The sequence below is a fragment of the Salmo trutta genome, chromosome 18, assembly GCF_901001165.1.
Source record: "Salmo trutta chromosome 18, fSalTru1.1, whole genome shotgun sequence".
Lineage (NCBI taxonomy): Eukaryota > Metazoa > Chordata > Actinopteri > Salmoniformes > Salmonidae > Salmo > Salmo trutta.
This window is the reverse complement of record NC_042974.1, coordinates 45,946,459-45,962,153: the sequence shown is the minus strand read 5'-3', so window position 1 is coordinate 45,962,153 and position 15,695 is coordinate 45,946,459. Positions and strand designations below refer to the sequence as shown.

Below are 15,695 nucleotides of genomic sequence, written 5' to 3'. Positions count from 1 at the left end.
AAAGAGAGCAATGTTGATAGGCTACATTGTAACATTTCATCGCATGTTATACCCTAGAGCACAGACAAGTCTGAGCAGACTACGCAAGTTTACTGTCCTGCAGCCTCATTGTCAGAGGGGGAAGATTCTGTGTCACTAATTCTGTGACACAACATTATGACATGGCTTCAGGATAAGAGCTGTGAAGATGCTGACCTTCTAGTCAGTCATCAACACACTACGGGACGGTTTCCTGGACCTTGATTATGTTTAGGCCTACTCCTGCACTAGACAAAACGCGTATTCCTCACCGCATAGGGAGTTTCAGGAAATGGGCCAATAGTGACCTGAATCCTGACACTTCATTCCCCAAACAATGAACCCTGTAATGTTCCTAGGAACCAGACAGAGTAACCAGGTGTTAGACTGAAGACAGGTAATCATGTAACAGAGAATAAGCCCCTATTTGTCCCGGTTCCCAAAGTGCTCACTGTAACCCGATGCTCAGACAACTTTTAGATCCCTCATCACCGTGATACATTGACCATGGAGGCAGGTAGCAGATAAACATTTGAACTACATTCCAATGTATTTTTTTTATTAAACAGTGGGAGGAAGGTTGGCATTTGTTTCTAAGCTATTATGTGATATAAAGGGGCGGAGCATGGTTTAGACCTAGTCATTAAAATGGCATGTTATGGTTAGAAAGCACAGTGCCTCTGTCCTCTTTCCTGGCTGTCTAGTGACCACCAAGCCCAGAGGAATGCAGAAGACTTCAGTTTCACAAGCTTCCCTTCCCTGGGAAGTTTAGAAGTTCCAGGTGTTTCCAGCACGCTCCACCCAAGGAGCCTTAACCCCCATGAGAGTGAGTGATGGTACACATACACACAGACACTGACATGCGTGCACACACACAAATGGATGCACTCACACGCGCGCACGCACACGAAGCCTCAAACACACATTCACGAGCATGCACATACATACATACACACAGGCACACAGACACACATATAAACGCATGCACACACACACTCCTACCCTTACCCCTGGGAGAGAGGGATGGTTTATAGTACTCCCACCCCCTCTAATCAAGAGTGATGGTGGTGGGTGGGTCATTGAGGCCAGATGAAAGCCATTTCCTCTCCAGTCTAACCAGGGTATGTGCAGTAGGCCTAGCGGAGAGACGTCTGATGCGCCAACCAACTGAACCAAAGACAAAAACAGTATGTTTCAATTCATTCTTATCTTCATAGATAATATAATAATACCAGGCCGTGTTTCTATCTCCGAGCATGTGTTATATGAAGCTAAGTCAACGTCCCCTCAGGAAGCTGAAGCTTCAATAATAACAGAAATACTAGAATACTACATCACCTGGTGACTTCTACCTCTGACCAGCAGTGAGAGAATAAGGTTAAAATCCAATAAAAGCAGTCGACACACACACACACACACACACACACACACGCCCACAAACCATGCACACACACACCACCAGTGTGAATAAGCTGAGGGGTGCAAGATCTGTGTGTAATTGTTGGCTGTGATCCAGTCTTGTGGGTAAACTCTACAGGTCAATAAATGGGCCAGTCTGTGTGATTCCCACCTAGGGAGAGTTTCCTGCTGAATGGGAAGAGGATGTAGCTAACAAACGATCAGGGACAGCGAGGGGTCATGTTAGAGAATGGAGGGTGAGGTTGTCTTTTCCTCTCTGGACTAATAATAAGGCAACTGAGGAAATAGCTATCAAGACACCACATACACACATACTTTCACCTTTTTCCATTTCTCACACTGTGGGGTCCGTGACCAGGACACACACAGAGTGAGAGCGAGATCAATGTCTAACAGCATCAGGTCACACTGGACTGGTAGCATGAAGGATGGAGCTTCATAAAAAGGCCTTTTTTCTTTGTAAGAACGTCACTGGCCCGGCCAGTCTGGCTGAATCGGTGTACAACTGGGAATAGCTAGGCCTATTCTGACAACTCTTGGAGGAAAATGGTTTGTGCTACTTCATTATTCAAATCCAACACATTTCACCATTAAGAATCATCCTCAGGGTGCTTAAACGTTTGTCAAGCTAAGCCTGACTGGCCCTGTTGAATGCAGAGTCCGACCACTTGTAATCAAGCCTCATCTCCACTCAGAAACACTACCTCTGTACTGTGTGTGTTCTTCTACAGGGAGAGAGTGTGTGCGCGTTCTACTTCTTTTACAGGCACATGGTGGTTCAACTGGGCTTTATCTATATATGAGGAATACCTAGAAACACAGCATGCACACACACACAAACAGGGCTTTTTCTGTTTAGGAGGAATACCTAGAAACACAGCATGCACGCACGCACAGACAGGGCTTTTTCTGTTTAGGAGGAATACCTAGAAACACAGCATGCACACACACACAAACAGGGCTTTTTCTGTTTAGGAGGAATACCTAGAAACACAGCATGCACGCACGCACAAACAGGGCTTTTTCTGTTTAGGAGGAATACCTAGAAACATAGCATGCACGCACGCACAAACAGGGCTTTTTCTGTTTAGAAGGAATACCTAGAAACATAGCATGAACGCCCGTGCACACACACAGTCTGAGGATGGAACACCTGGAGACACTGTGATTATATGAGCCGGTTGCCTTAACTACGACCCCAGTTAGCCCAGAAGTTGCCACCTTTGACCTTAGCTGCATGATCACGACAGGGTACCCAGGCCACGTGGCAATCACACACATATGCACAAACACACACAGGGTGGGCAGTTTAACCCCAGTAAGTCGAGGGGATGTCATGGCTAATAAGTGGACATCTGGTAGAGTTACGACCATTAGTACAGCTCTGAGTCTCAGACCAAACAAACCAATGAAATCAGACTCCCTATGTCTTAAAGTATACAAGCACTTTCATCTCCAAAGGACAAAAAGAAGTTCTCTGTGTTCAGATAATGATTGATTCAAGAGGAAAGCATTGCAGAAATGACTTGGAAGCAATGCATACATTTGTGTTGCATGTGTCCTATAATTCTACATCCTCTCATCAACTCAATTTATAGGCCTAACCCCATACTTCTCCAATTACTTTTTTTCTTCTTCATCTATTTGTATTTTATAAGGTAAATAAATTGAGAACACAATCTAATTTATAACGACGATGTCGAGAAGAGCTGCATTAGATTGAATTACCCAATTGGAAGCTCCACATTCAAGTTCAATACCACGACACTGACAGTGACGACATAGTCTCTTGTTGCCCTTGACAGTGGAGGAGGAGGGTTAAATTGTGTAGGAAGACACAGGATGCCTCATTACACCACAGGGCGACTCAACATTAATGTCTTACGTGCATATCCCTCCGCCTGGCTGTAGCCTCGTACCAGGAACTATATCCAGAGTGAGGTGCCGTCCAAAATGGCACCCTATTCCCTACATTATGCACTACTTTTGACGGGAGCCATATGGGCCAAGAACAAAAGTAGTGCACTATAGGGAATAGAGTGTCATTTGGGACGTATGTTAGCCTTCTCAATAATGCAGAAGCAGCTAACAGCCATTGTGATGGATGAGTGAAGCCTCTTATTTCACCTGAGGAAAAGAGTTGAACAACAACTAGGTTCTTCCATGACAAGGTTATTAGTATTAGGACATAACAAGACTGATGAGAGTGCCCCCCCCCCATAGAAGTAGAATAACAGTATAGCCTAGGACATCTATTTGTATGGTGTCACCATTCTCTCAAAAGACCTTCCTTCCAACCTCATGCTTTACTTTACCACAATTGTTCAGGAACCTTAAGGCTTTTGTGATCAAATGTTTTTTATTTTTATATAAGTTACACAAAACATATGGGCAGAAAAAACAAGTGTCAAGACCAAACAGTTCTCATCTCACCCTCCACCCACAGGACTTCCCCAACCCAAAGTTAGATTAGTGGTTCTCAATAGCAGTCTTTTTACAGAGTCATACGTTGATGAAAGAGTAAATCTGTTTATTTCACTCGCCCCATGCATGCGTCCTACAGCTATTTCCATGTTTATAATGTCCATGAATGATAGCAGCCACTGCTGTCTGTTGAAAGAATGAGGAGCCTGCCAATGTAAGGCTTCAGTAAAAAAAAGAAAATTGGCTGCTGTTAATTCAGCCAGGCAAATACATCGCTGTTTGACAGATAAGTCTACAGTAGTCTCATCATTTAACAATAAAATGGATGGTGAACATGGTACATTTCTACCCATTATATCAGATAGACAGGATGAGACAACAGAAAAGTAAAATCCCTGGGAGCTCCCAAACCATATGAAAAAATGTGCCAGGAGTTCCCTGCGGGCACATTGAGCAATTTGGGGCTTGTCTAGCCTTCATCTTAAATAGTTTTCATGGTGTGCGGTAAGTTCTATAGGAAAAATTGTAATGTATGATTTGATGGTTGAGGTTTCTTAATGAAATTGATATGTTGGACCAAACTCTGGTCCAATTACTCACAATGCTACATATGAAAAGATCTTTCTTCCATGAAGTATGTGAAGGGATAGGTTGATGAGTCTAGCGCCAGTTTTAATACAAAGTCCCATCTCTTTTCTAATTGAGAGCTCGAGATGACAGTAAACCTCAGTGCAGTGGTGGGTTTAGCTAATAGCAAACTCTGCTGTTAGTAACAAAACTCTTATTATAACTTTTAGGAGAAGTTTAGCCCAGAGAGAGTGACAGAGAGAGGGTAAGGAGAGAATCGATCACCACAGCTCTGTAATTTACAAGGCGGAGTTAGTTTCCTCATTCGGTCTGTCTGATTATCACCGTGTCAGTGCTAATGGGGGAGAAGACTGATGGTTTACTGGTGCCACCACTGTTTGGATGAGGGGAGAGAGGAGGAGAATGAGGGGAGAGAGGAGGACGATGAACGGAATGGGTGAGGAGATGAAGGGGTTTGGGTGACTGATTGAGGAGGAGGGGTGTTTGGAGGGGATGAGTGGAGGGAGACAGTGGGTGGTGAGGGTTGAGGGTGAAGGAATGATGTGTTAAGGGAATGAGGAAACAGGGATGGATGGGGTGAGCTGGAGAATGAACAGGCTCTGTTTTGTCTTTCTGGGAATGGACCCCCCCCCTGGTACTGGAGTTGACCTCTCACACTGGAGTAACACTCATCTCTCTCTGTCTCGCTCTCTCTCTCTCATAGCCTCAAGGCTTATGAAATCATGAACAGATTTTTCTATACAAAGAGTAGAAACTGTAGAGGGTTTTATTGGAATGATTGAAGGATTGGACAGCTATGTTTGTCAGAAAAACAGAGCAAGTGAGCTTACTGAGCTCTGTGAAAAGAGCTTTCTGAGTTCAACTGAGAGAGCAGAAGTGGTTAAACAAAGGTTAGACCATATTCAAAGAGGGTTCTTGCGAGGGCTTTTGCGCAGTGTCTTAAGAAATGCCTAAAATAGGCTAATCAAATAGTTTGATTAGCTGGTAACGTCATTACAAATCCTACCACCCAATTTCCTCCAGTGAATGGAAAGAGAACAGCCCTCTCAGTTAGGCAAATAGCATTCTAGTCACATTCAAAACGTAGGAAATTGTCTGGTTAAAAACTCCATAACAAATTATAACCTGGAAAAGGTCAGAGGGGGCATTTCCAAGTTGGAGCTGGCGTGTTGAAGTCAATGTCAAGGTCTTTCTCGGTGTCTGCTATAAAGACATCAGGCTTATATAGTCCCTCGCTGGCCATGAAATTAAAAGACATTAATCCTGAGGGACTGGGGTTGTTAGGCTGGCTCTGGTTGGCAGCCAATGGAGGACTGATTCACTGCTGACCGCCTTGTAGTGAAAAGGCAGTAAACCAACCTGCAGGGACTAATTTCCATACAAATCACTATCAAGTAGAATCAGTCTGATCAGAAGGAAGAGAAGGGTGTGTTTGTGTGCACGTGTGTCTGTCAGTCTGCCTGTGTGTCACTATGCATTTATGCATGCCCATGTGTTCGTGTTTTTAGGGTGTGCACAACAATATCTTTGTCCCCCATGTGGTGAGTGTGTATGTGGTGAGTGTGTATGTGGGAGTTTGTTGTGAGTTGAAGCTTATTAAAAGGCGGCTACAAGCGCCACTCCATTGATCTACATGCTTGCGTGCATTTTACTCTAGCTAGTGACAGCATTTGAACTTCCGGATCCGGTGTTACATGCCTGTTTATAAATAGTAGCTAGCTGGCTACATGTCAGGCTAGTCTTGTCTATGCTTTACGACGCTACTTTTTAGCCACAGAAGGTAAAGCAAATATGTCTCTCTATGAATGACAATAGATTGAACTACTCAGGAGAATAAAAAATAACTGAGAAAATGGCGAGGAATACTTTCAGATGTCGGATGCCAGATTTGACGACTTGCATCAGCGGCTTCCCCCTAACCTCTAGCACAAGAGAACTCACAGCTTGACTGTAATTGCTTCAGGAAGGCTGTCTTTGACCTGTTTTTTTGCCAATGGCAGCACACAGAAGTGTGCCACGCAATCTGGAGTGTCCTGAAGGAGGAATTTGTTGCTTATCCCTCTATGGAAGAAATGGGCTTCACCATGGTCGACGTGAACGCATAGCCGGGAGAGAGATGCAGGAATCTTTTCCTGAAGCAAGTTGGGCTCCCAACTCATTACAGGCCATCTGCCACTACCAAGGCCAAAGAGCTTGCCGGGGACCCAAACACAGAGCCCATGTTTTCGTGGAAGATGAGGCATTCCCTCTGATGGTAAACCTAATGTGACCATATCCAGGTAAGATACGCTTAATACATGTGACTGTACATATGTGAAAATGATTGCATGGACGTTGTAATTATATGCCTCACATAAATGTGATCTGGCATCCCAGTAAGAGGATGGGGGCCTATGTCCAAAGCATTGCCTGCACAGATGTTACAGTACACATTTGGCAGCCTTCATGTTCCTGTTCAATACTAATGGAAAAGCTTATTTTATTCAAAGATTCTTCTGGCTTTAATGAAAAATTTCAGAGAACTGCTTTGGGATCCTTGCTGCAAGATGGAGGATCCTGAGACGAGCCCTTGAGGTTGCCCCAGCTGGTCAAGTGCCTTTCCAGGATGCTGTGATCACGTGTGGCAGCCTACAGTAAATGTTGGAGTGTGGTTTGGAAAACGTGCGCACATACACTAAGTGTACAAAACATTAGGAACGCCTTCAGAACAGTCTCTATTCGTCGGGGCATGGACTACAAGGTGTTGAAAGCGTTCCACAGGGATGCTGTCCCATGTTTATTCCAATGCTTCCCACAGTTGTGTCAAGTTGGCTGGATGTACTTTGGGTGGTGGACCATTCTTGATAAACAGGGGATACTGTTGAGTGTGAAAAACACAGCAGTGTTGCAGTTCTTGACACAAACCGGTGCGCCTGGCATCTACTACCATACCCCATTCAAAGGCACTTGAATATTTTGTCTTGCCCATTTACCCTCTGAAGGGCACACATACACAAAACATGTCTCAATTGTCTCAAGTCTTATAAATCCTTCTTTAACCTGTCTACTCCCTTTTATCGACACTGATTGAAAAGTTGTGTCTGGACTACGAGGGACCTCCGCCGACGACTCAATCTGCACCCATCGCATCATCGTCCATAACAAACAGGGTAGGCAGGGGTATTGAGGGTGTGCAACATTTATTTTCTGTTAAATAAATAACATTGTTTAGCAAAGATTTTTTGGCAAAGATCTTTACCGAAAACATGTGTTGTGATTGGAGCTCTGGATTTTCTACACTGCATTTTTTAAACAAAAATAGCAGAGATGTGCTTTAGAAATAACAACTTAGATTAAATATGACGATGTTTGCCTTTCCGTGCTTTGTATAGCCTACTACTGAATATGGTGCAAATGTATGCTCAGATATGTCAACTTCATGTGAAGAAGCACAATGATTTTGGGCACCTGAACAGGTAAAATAATTTGTCCGCTGGACATTTCATGAGTGGAATTTAGACCATTTTCTATCAGACATACGAGGATGAACAACAACAACAACTCAGAATATAAAGTAACAGCCTACCTGTTAGGCTACAACGACCAACAGCTATCATTCTTCTTTAACTTTTAATTCCATCATTTTAATTTCATCTTCCATTGATTAGATATTTCCTAACTTTTCCCCACATGAAGGCTCTATGACTGTAACAACTGCTCCCGAGTGGAGCATCTCAGTGCAAAAGGCGATACTACAGTCCCTGGTTCGAATTCAGGCTGAATCACATCCGCCCGTGATTGGGAGTCCCATAGGGCGGCGCACATTTGGCCCAGCGTCGTCCGGGTTTGGCCGTCATTGTAAATAAGAATATGTTCTTAACTGACTTGCCTAGTTAAATAAAGGTGATTTTTTTTTTTTTTTATTAATTCTGCTTTGATGACTTATGATTGGACGACAACAACAACACTGTGAAAAGCAAAGAGCAGCAACATAAATGACAATTTCTCTCTCTCTCCATCTCTACTGTTAGCAGTCACGTTCGGATCTATATGGGTCCTTCCGGACAAGTCAGTTAAAATTACACATACCGAGAACCGTGACAATCATGTCAGATCAGATCCGACCCAGACCCATGACTTTAATTAGAATTCTGCATCTGGACCTGCTCGGGTCCCAGATATTCGGGTACAGGTGGATCCGTGAAGACCTCTAGTGTGCGTTCCCCCGGGCTAAGTGCCATAGAATTTCTGTGACAATAGACTAGAACAGCACAAGGACAGAACTACATACATTTTAAGCATTTCCTTTAAGCTTTGCGAGTGATAAGGACAAGTTTAATGTTGGACAACAACAGAATGTTCATTTATTTAATGCGTGCCAAAGCTGGTGAGATGAAAGGGGAAGTTTTATACTGAGGCATTGGCAGGACTTTTAAACATATTACCACATTCATGCTTCAGTTGGCCAAAGTAAAAGTACGGGCGTTGTTACTGGCAATACCATTCAGATACACAGAAAAAGGCGGCAAAAAGTTGACATGGTAAAGTTGCCGGCTTTTCGTCATGGTATGACAGGGATATTTCTCTGTATTTCTGTCCCATAACCTGATCATACCATAATTGGGTTCAAAATCCACACAGAGGTGTCATTTACACTTACTAAGTATTTTCTGACACTAAACAACCCATGAGTTCATGTCATACATATATGGATGTTCAAAACACCATGCACAATATAGCTGCCTGAAAATGATTAAAAAATGATAGCTTTCCGAAAGTAATAAGAGAAAGAGAAGCCTATTTAAGGTTGTACAGAGATTTGTAAACAGGCTTTGACAAACATACAGAATGTTTCAACGTGAAAGATGACACTGATTGGTCAGTCAAAAGTCTGCGGAAGACTACCAGACAATGTTTTTTTAGCAAGCGGGCGTTTATTGGAAATCATGGCTCAAGCTTTGTGACAAATCCAATAGATGGTTTACCAATCACATGAATGAAACATAGCCGCAGGAAGTAGGGGTTTGAGGATGCTGCAGTACCCCCTAAAAAATAAGAATAAAAAATATAGATAAATTTAAAGAAAATGTATCAATATTTTTCCACAACAATAGTGCACTTGGCCTTTACAAGTATTAGCGGACCAATATAGACAATTGTGGTGGAGGCAAAAAAAATGACATGGGTGCAAAGTCATGGGCAAAGGCACAAAATATCCACATCAAATTAAACGTTTTTCTTGATCAAATAACATGGAAAACAACCACTTTTTGAAGTATTAATTTCCTATCATTACAAACCACTTAATTACTATATTGTACATAGGCTGGTCATCTAGGTTTGTACCTGTAGACTTCCCATTACCATGTAGAAAAACAATGCACAATACAGTAATTGAGCCATAAAGTGGTTTGTGATGATGTGGCTCAGTTGGTAGAGCATGGCGCTTGCAATGCTAGGATTGTGGGCACGGCCGGCCCGCTCATTAGGCTCCCGCCTATGGTGGCAGATTGACGAGGGCGGCATTTTCTGAGCTAAACTGACCAAGACGCACCTCCAACAACAACACATAAAACCTCACATAATTCTGTCCCAAAACAATGACAATTTCTCAACCAGTGGCATAAGGGCTTTTTATGTGAGCGTAGATTCCGCCCTGTGATAAGCAGTGCCCACTTTGTCAAAGAAAGTGCAAAATATTGTCCATTCTCAGCATGCCTCTTCAGGGTGCTGATGGAGAGACACATCGCTGTGGCGCTCCACCAAAGTTCCATCAAAAAGATCATCCAACATAAATCATGTAGCAGATATAGGATATGGTAGAAAGAGTATGTGGTCTTTTCTGTAGCCTATAGGCTGGAGATAAAATGTATGACAATGTAATGAGATGGACACATCAAATAACCTAACCTAAATGGTGCCCAATCAACAAAAAATGTGCTGTCATGTTCCCACTGTGGAAACAAATAGGCTCACGATAACTCCTGATAAAGTCGGGTATCAACATCCGAAAATAAGTATTTTCAACTTTCATTCAGAACCAAAATTGAACCTAACTTCAACGTCTGGAAAATATGTTTTTTTACACGTCTTTTCAACGTCATTTTGCTTACTGGGGATATTTTTGTTTTGTGGGGCAGCATTTTTTGGTCTCCTTTAAGGAGGCAGAACAGCAAGGACCAGCCCTGGTTGTGGGTTCAATTCCCACAGGGGACCAATATGAAAAAGGAATAAATAGACCATTTCAGTTTTCACATAGAAATAAGTTCTATTTGCAAAGTATTTTAAGAAACTGGAAAGCATATATCATGCAAGTATTTTTATATTACACAAGTATTATCAGATTAACTGTTTTGTACAGATAATTATCAGAGTCAAGTTACAAATGCTGTTAAACACTCAAATACATGTAGTTTTTTTAAAGTCACAACACTGGGCCTTTATTAGTCCTGTATAGAAACCAATATATATATATCTGCAGGGCGGCCAGATTTCTATGCATCCCCCAGTCGGGGAAAAAAATCACAGCATCCCCACCCCCAAACTTCATGCAGCAATGAGGGTACCACTTCCTGAGAAATTGTATTAAGAGCCCTGACGCTTGCTGTAAACATGAACACGCAACGCTTGCTGTACAGTTTTTTTAAACATAAGGAACATATCTTTCATATCAAGCAGAAATAATTTTCACACAAGAAATTACGCTTTCGACTACCATTATGAAAACAGAATAATTAGCTTGCGCCAAACACCTGTGTGTAAGCTAACTCGGAACTCGAGAAGTGTAGTTTGGTCAAATGGAGGCACCCATAGCTGTATGGAAGTGTGCAAAACTGCTACAGTAAGTGTATTTTGCGTGATGTATTGTTGTCTCTACCTTCTTGCCCTTTGTACTCAATAATGTTTGTACCATGTTGTGCTGCTGCCATGTTGTGTTATGTCTTGCTGCCATGCTATGTTGTTGTCTTAGGTCTCTCTTTATGTAGTATTGTGGTGTCTCTATTGTCGTGATGTGTGTTGTCCTATATTTTAATTTTATTATTTGTATTTTTAATCCCAGCCCCGTCCCCGCAGGAGGCTTGCCTTTTGGTAGGCCATCATTGTAAATAAGAATGTTTTTTTATTTTAAGGATTTTTTGTTGTTGATGAAAGTGCCACATACTGTATGCTTCGAAAGCCGTATCGCAAGCGATGATTATTGACGTTTCGAAACATTAAAAAACAGCTTCGGGATTGGAGTTCACCTGAGCCAGTCGTGGGAGAAACTAATCGCTGAAAATTGTAGGGAGAAGGCAGAATGCCGCCTGTTGATCACTCGCCCATTGACAGTTTCTCAGGCTTTTATTTTCATTAGCCTATATCCAACACATTTTCTCTCTCGAGGCTAAGTGTTGTGTAAACAAAGTATTTCCCAAAGAGTCCCTATATAAATTCTGGAGAGTGGGGATTCAAGTCAATGCTTATCAATGGGGTTAGATCATTTTCTTATGGAAGAAAATCATCATTTATTGTGCGCCATGATGGCAATGGCCATTCATATATATTTTGTTGCACAGGCAACATGTTCTCATATGTAATGTAAAAATAATCAAACAAAGTATAAATAGTAATGGTAGAATAATAATTCCGGCACATACCCACTGCTTTGATGACAAACCCTTTGGGTGACCTCAGCGCTCTGCGCATCCAAGCTTCCCTCAACACCTCTAGGTTGTTGGCATTCCCATGGACGAACAGGACCAAATTCTCCATCCATCCGTGGAAATAAACTTCAGCTACCGCTTTCACAAGTCTTTTGTTCCAAAAACTGCGCAGATTTTGCGCTTTGAAATCCGTAAAAATCTCCTGACCACTCGCACTGTTCCCGTTGTATTTCCCTCCACCGGTGATTCTCGAGCTCTCCTCTTCCTTGCAGAAGACCAGCGCGAGCGAGGCGGTCGACAGTTGGACGACCCGCTGTTGTTGTGACATTTTTGTTATCGCCGATTCACTCGATTCTAGGAGAAATATCATGCTACAGACATCATCACACAACGAAGCACGTATTTCCCACCCAAAATATCCTTGGAACGCTAGAATTTGTAAAACATTCCGACAGTGCCAAGTGATCTGAGCGGAGCGCAGACTGTGGTAGTTTCTCCTGCTTCCAAGGTAACCAGTGGTGAATCTGGCAGAGGAGGCGGAGGGATCAGCTAGTTGTGACAGGGCCAATAAAAGTAGTCTCGGGTTAGCTATTGAAATGCAATTCAACTGGAACTTGACAGACAGGTGCGAAAATCGACTTTTACCTAGATACGGTCTATGGCTTTTACGCATTGGCATAATAATAATGCGCACATTATGTAGGCTAAGGCTGTCCTTATACAAGAGAGCACTCTAAACCCAAATACACTTGCCATGTTGCCTATAATACACCTCTTACAATGTAATTATTTAACACATGTTACATAATAGCACATTAATGTCTAATAAGGGCTGGTATTAAAATGATATTCTGGATGACATTGAAATTGGGCCTACCAAGGGGCTTTTCTGAAGTCAATAATATTCAACAGTTCTTAGTCATTTAATTGTGTAGGCTTCATAATAATATCACGAATGCAAGACTTTATGCAAGAAAAGATATGTACAAATGCCCTTGCTCACAGAACACACAACACAGATCTTGTTTGTTCAGAATACATCAGTAGCTCAGGGTAAGTTTTGGCATCAGACCAGCTCCAATGCTTCCTTGTAAAACACTTGGTTCCTGTTCAAGGTTTTTCTTATAAATGGTTGCTACATCAGAAAGACCATGGGATAGCTCAGAGCCAGGCTTGAAAGCAACTTTTGTTGAGGGCTAGGTCCTTTACATAAGGAAAAACTCACTAGACTGTGCTGCTCGGGGTTACTTGCTTCCAACAGACAAATCATTTGATTCCGATAAGAACATTTTTGCAAAATGTTGCCATAGTTCTTTAGTATTGCTACATGGAACGTACATGCAATTCCACAGGTTACAAGAAAAACTCACTCAGTGGCTCTAAAAAGTTTGGCAACCACTGCCCTATATAGATACTGTAGCTACAATGAGAACCATTCCCTCCCAAATGCTTTTACTACAGACACCCCCATTAGGCCAGGCTTTTTCTCCAGCATTAAGCAGGCCCAGTCAGAGCCACAGATAGACAGATATTATATCAGTCTTAGAGAGCCCCTAAGGTCTGTCTATAGTTTCAGGGGCACTCAGAGCCCTGTAGAAGTAAAGGGGCCACCCTGACTCGCTGTGGTATTAAGCTCAGTGCTGGAACAGGATATTGCGTTTCCTCCGTACATGAAAAGGATACATCACCCAAGCTACACATGATGAATTATGTGCTGTGTTTTACCCGCGGAGGAGGAAGGGGATGTGAGGGGAGGGGAGAGGATTGCAGTTACAAGGCAAAGGCGTATGGGGTTGGCAGAGATATATTTTGTGGTGGCCTATACCAGAAAACAAATGCCTACTTTTGCTTAAGCTTTATTTTACTGTCTGTTGTTCACCTAGTATCCGGCATTCGACAACTTCTTTACTACCTGAAAATATAGACACTCCATATCATTCCTTCCGCAGCCTTGGGGGCAGTGTGGTCGCTTGGTTCCTTGATCTGATCTACGCTATATAGGCTATTCATCAAAGTAGCGTATTTTGCATTAATAACTAAATATAATCTCAGCGACTGTTCAAACAGTAAACCAAACAACAAGAATCCACCCAAACATATTTTGTTTACAAGTAATACCTAGTGATTCCAGGCTATTGTGAAATGGTAGAACCTGCCAACTAGCTAGACATGTGTTTTTTTTTCTCCATAACCAAAACATGATGACATTCTATTTTTTAGCTGATTTGGGAATGAATACACAAACAGCATATCAAACTGGGATAATGTTTTAAGTTACACCGGCAAGTATACAAATATTTGCCAGGGCATATTTTTTTATTATAAATCTGATGATTTCAAATGGACATGTTGGAAGCTAAAAAGGTCAGCTAGCTTGCTATGTTTTTAGCCAGGCTAAAGCAAGGTATCCAGGCTCATGGCTATCTCCTACGAGCAAGGGAAGGAGACTCTTCCTTGTGTTCACAAAATGAAAAGGCAACAAAAAGTTGCTGTCGCCCTCTTGTGAGTGGGACCAGCAATGGTATCCTGTTCCAAAAAGGTGTCCACTAATCCCACTCCACCACCCAATTGCACGCATGCTGCTCATTGGGGTGAAGCTTGTAGTAACTTTGCAGTCGCTTATCAACAGATAGTTTGTTGATAGTATGAGCATCTACAGATGGACTATCCAAATAAAGTGGACCGATCTTTATTGTCCCTGAAGGACAATTCTTGTCAAACATAGAAAAATCATATTGTTGTTGAATTCCCTGATGAAGACACAGTGCCTCTAGAAAGTATTCATACCCCATGACTTATTCCACATGTTTGTTGTGTTACAGCCTGAATTCAAAATTGATTTAAAAAAAATTCCTCACCCATCTGATGACAAAGTGAAAATATGTTTTTAGGAATGTTTGCAAATTTATTGAAAATGAAATACAGAAATATGTAATTTACAGCATTCACACCCCTGAGTCAATACATGTTAGAACAACCTTTGGCAGTGATTACAGCTGTGAGTGTTTCTGGGTAAGTCTCTAAGAGCTTTGCACACCTGGATGGTACAATATTTGCATATTCTTTTTCAAATTAAATTCTTCAAGCTCTGTCAAGTTGGTTGTTGATCATAGCTAGACAGCCATTTTCAAGTCTAGCCATAGTTCTTCAAGCAGATTTAAGTCAAAACTGTAACTAGGCCACTCAGGAACATTCAATGTCATTGTAGTAAGCAACTCCAGTGTATATTTGGCTTTGTGTTTTAGGTTATTGTCCTGCTGAAATGTGTATTTGTCTCCCAGTGTCTGTTGGAAAGCAGACAACCAGGTTTTCCTCTAAGATTTTGCCTGTGCTTAGCTCTATTCCGTTTATTTTTATCATAAAACAAAATATGCTTGAAAATATAAAGAGTGGTTCTCAGCGACTTGTTGTTGGATTTTCCCTAAACATAAAGACACAAACATAAAGTTAATTTCTTTGCCACATTTTTTGCAGTTTTACTTTAGTGCCTTATTGCAAACAGAATGCCCTTTTTTACGAGGCATTGGAAAACCTCCCTGGTCTTTGTGGTTGAGTCTGTTTGAAATTCACTTCACTGCTCGACTGGGGGACCTTACAATTATCTGTATGTGTGGGGTACAGAGA

The 15,695-nt window shown here is 42.0% G+C and overlaps 1 protein-coding gene across 1 annotated transcript in view; it reads right to left on the bottom strand.

Moving 5' to 3' along the window:
* Positions 1 to 12,712, bottom strand: part of LOC115153380 (storkhead-box protein 1) — a 40,852-nt gene extending 28,140 nt beyond the window's left edge. The window contains exon 1 of the mRNA XM_029698778.1: positions 12,066 to 12,712. Coding sequence (XP_029554638.1) covers positions 12,066 to 12,441 — 376 coding nt within the window. The 5' untranslated portion in view covers positions 12,442 to 12,712. The remainder of the gene's footprint in view (positions 1 to 12,065) is intronic.
* Between the last annotated feature and the right edge of the window lie 2,983 nt (positions 12,713 to 15,695).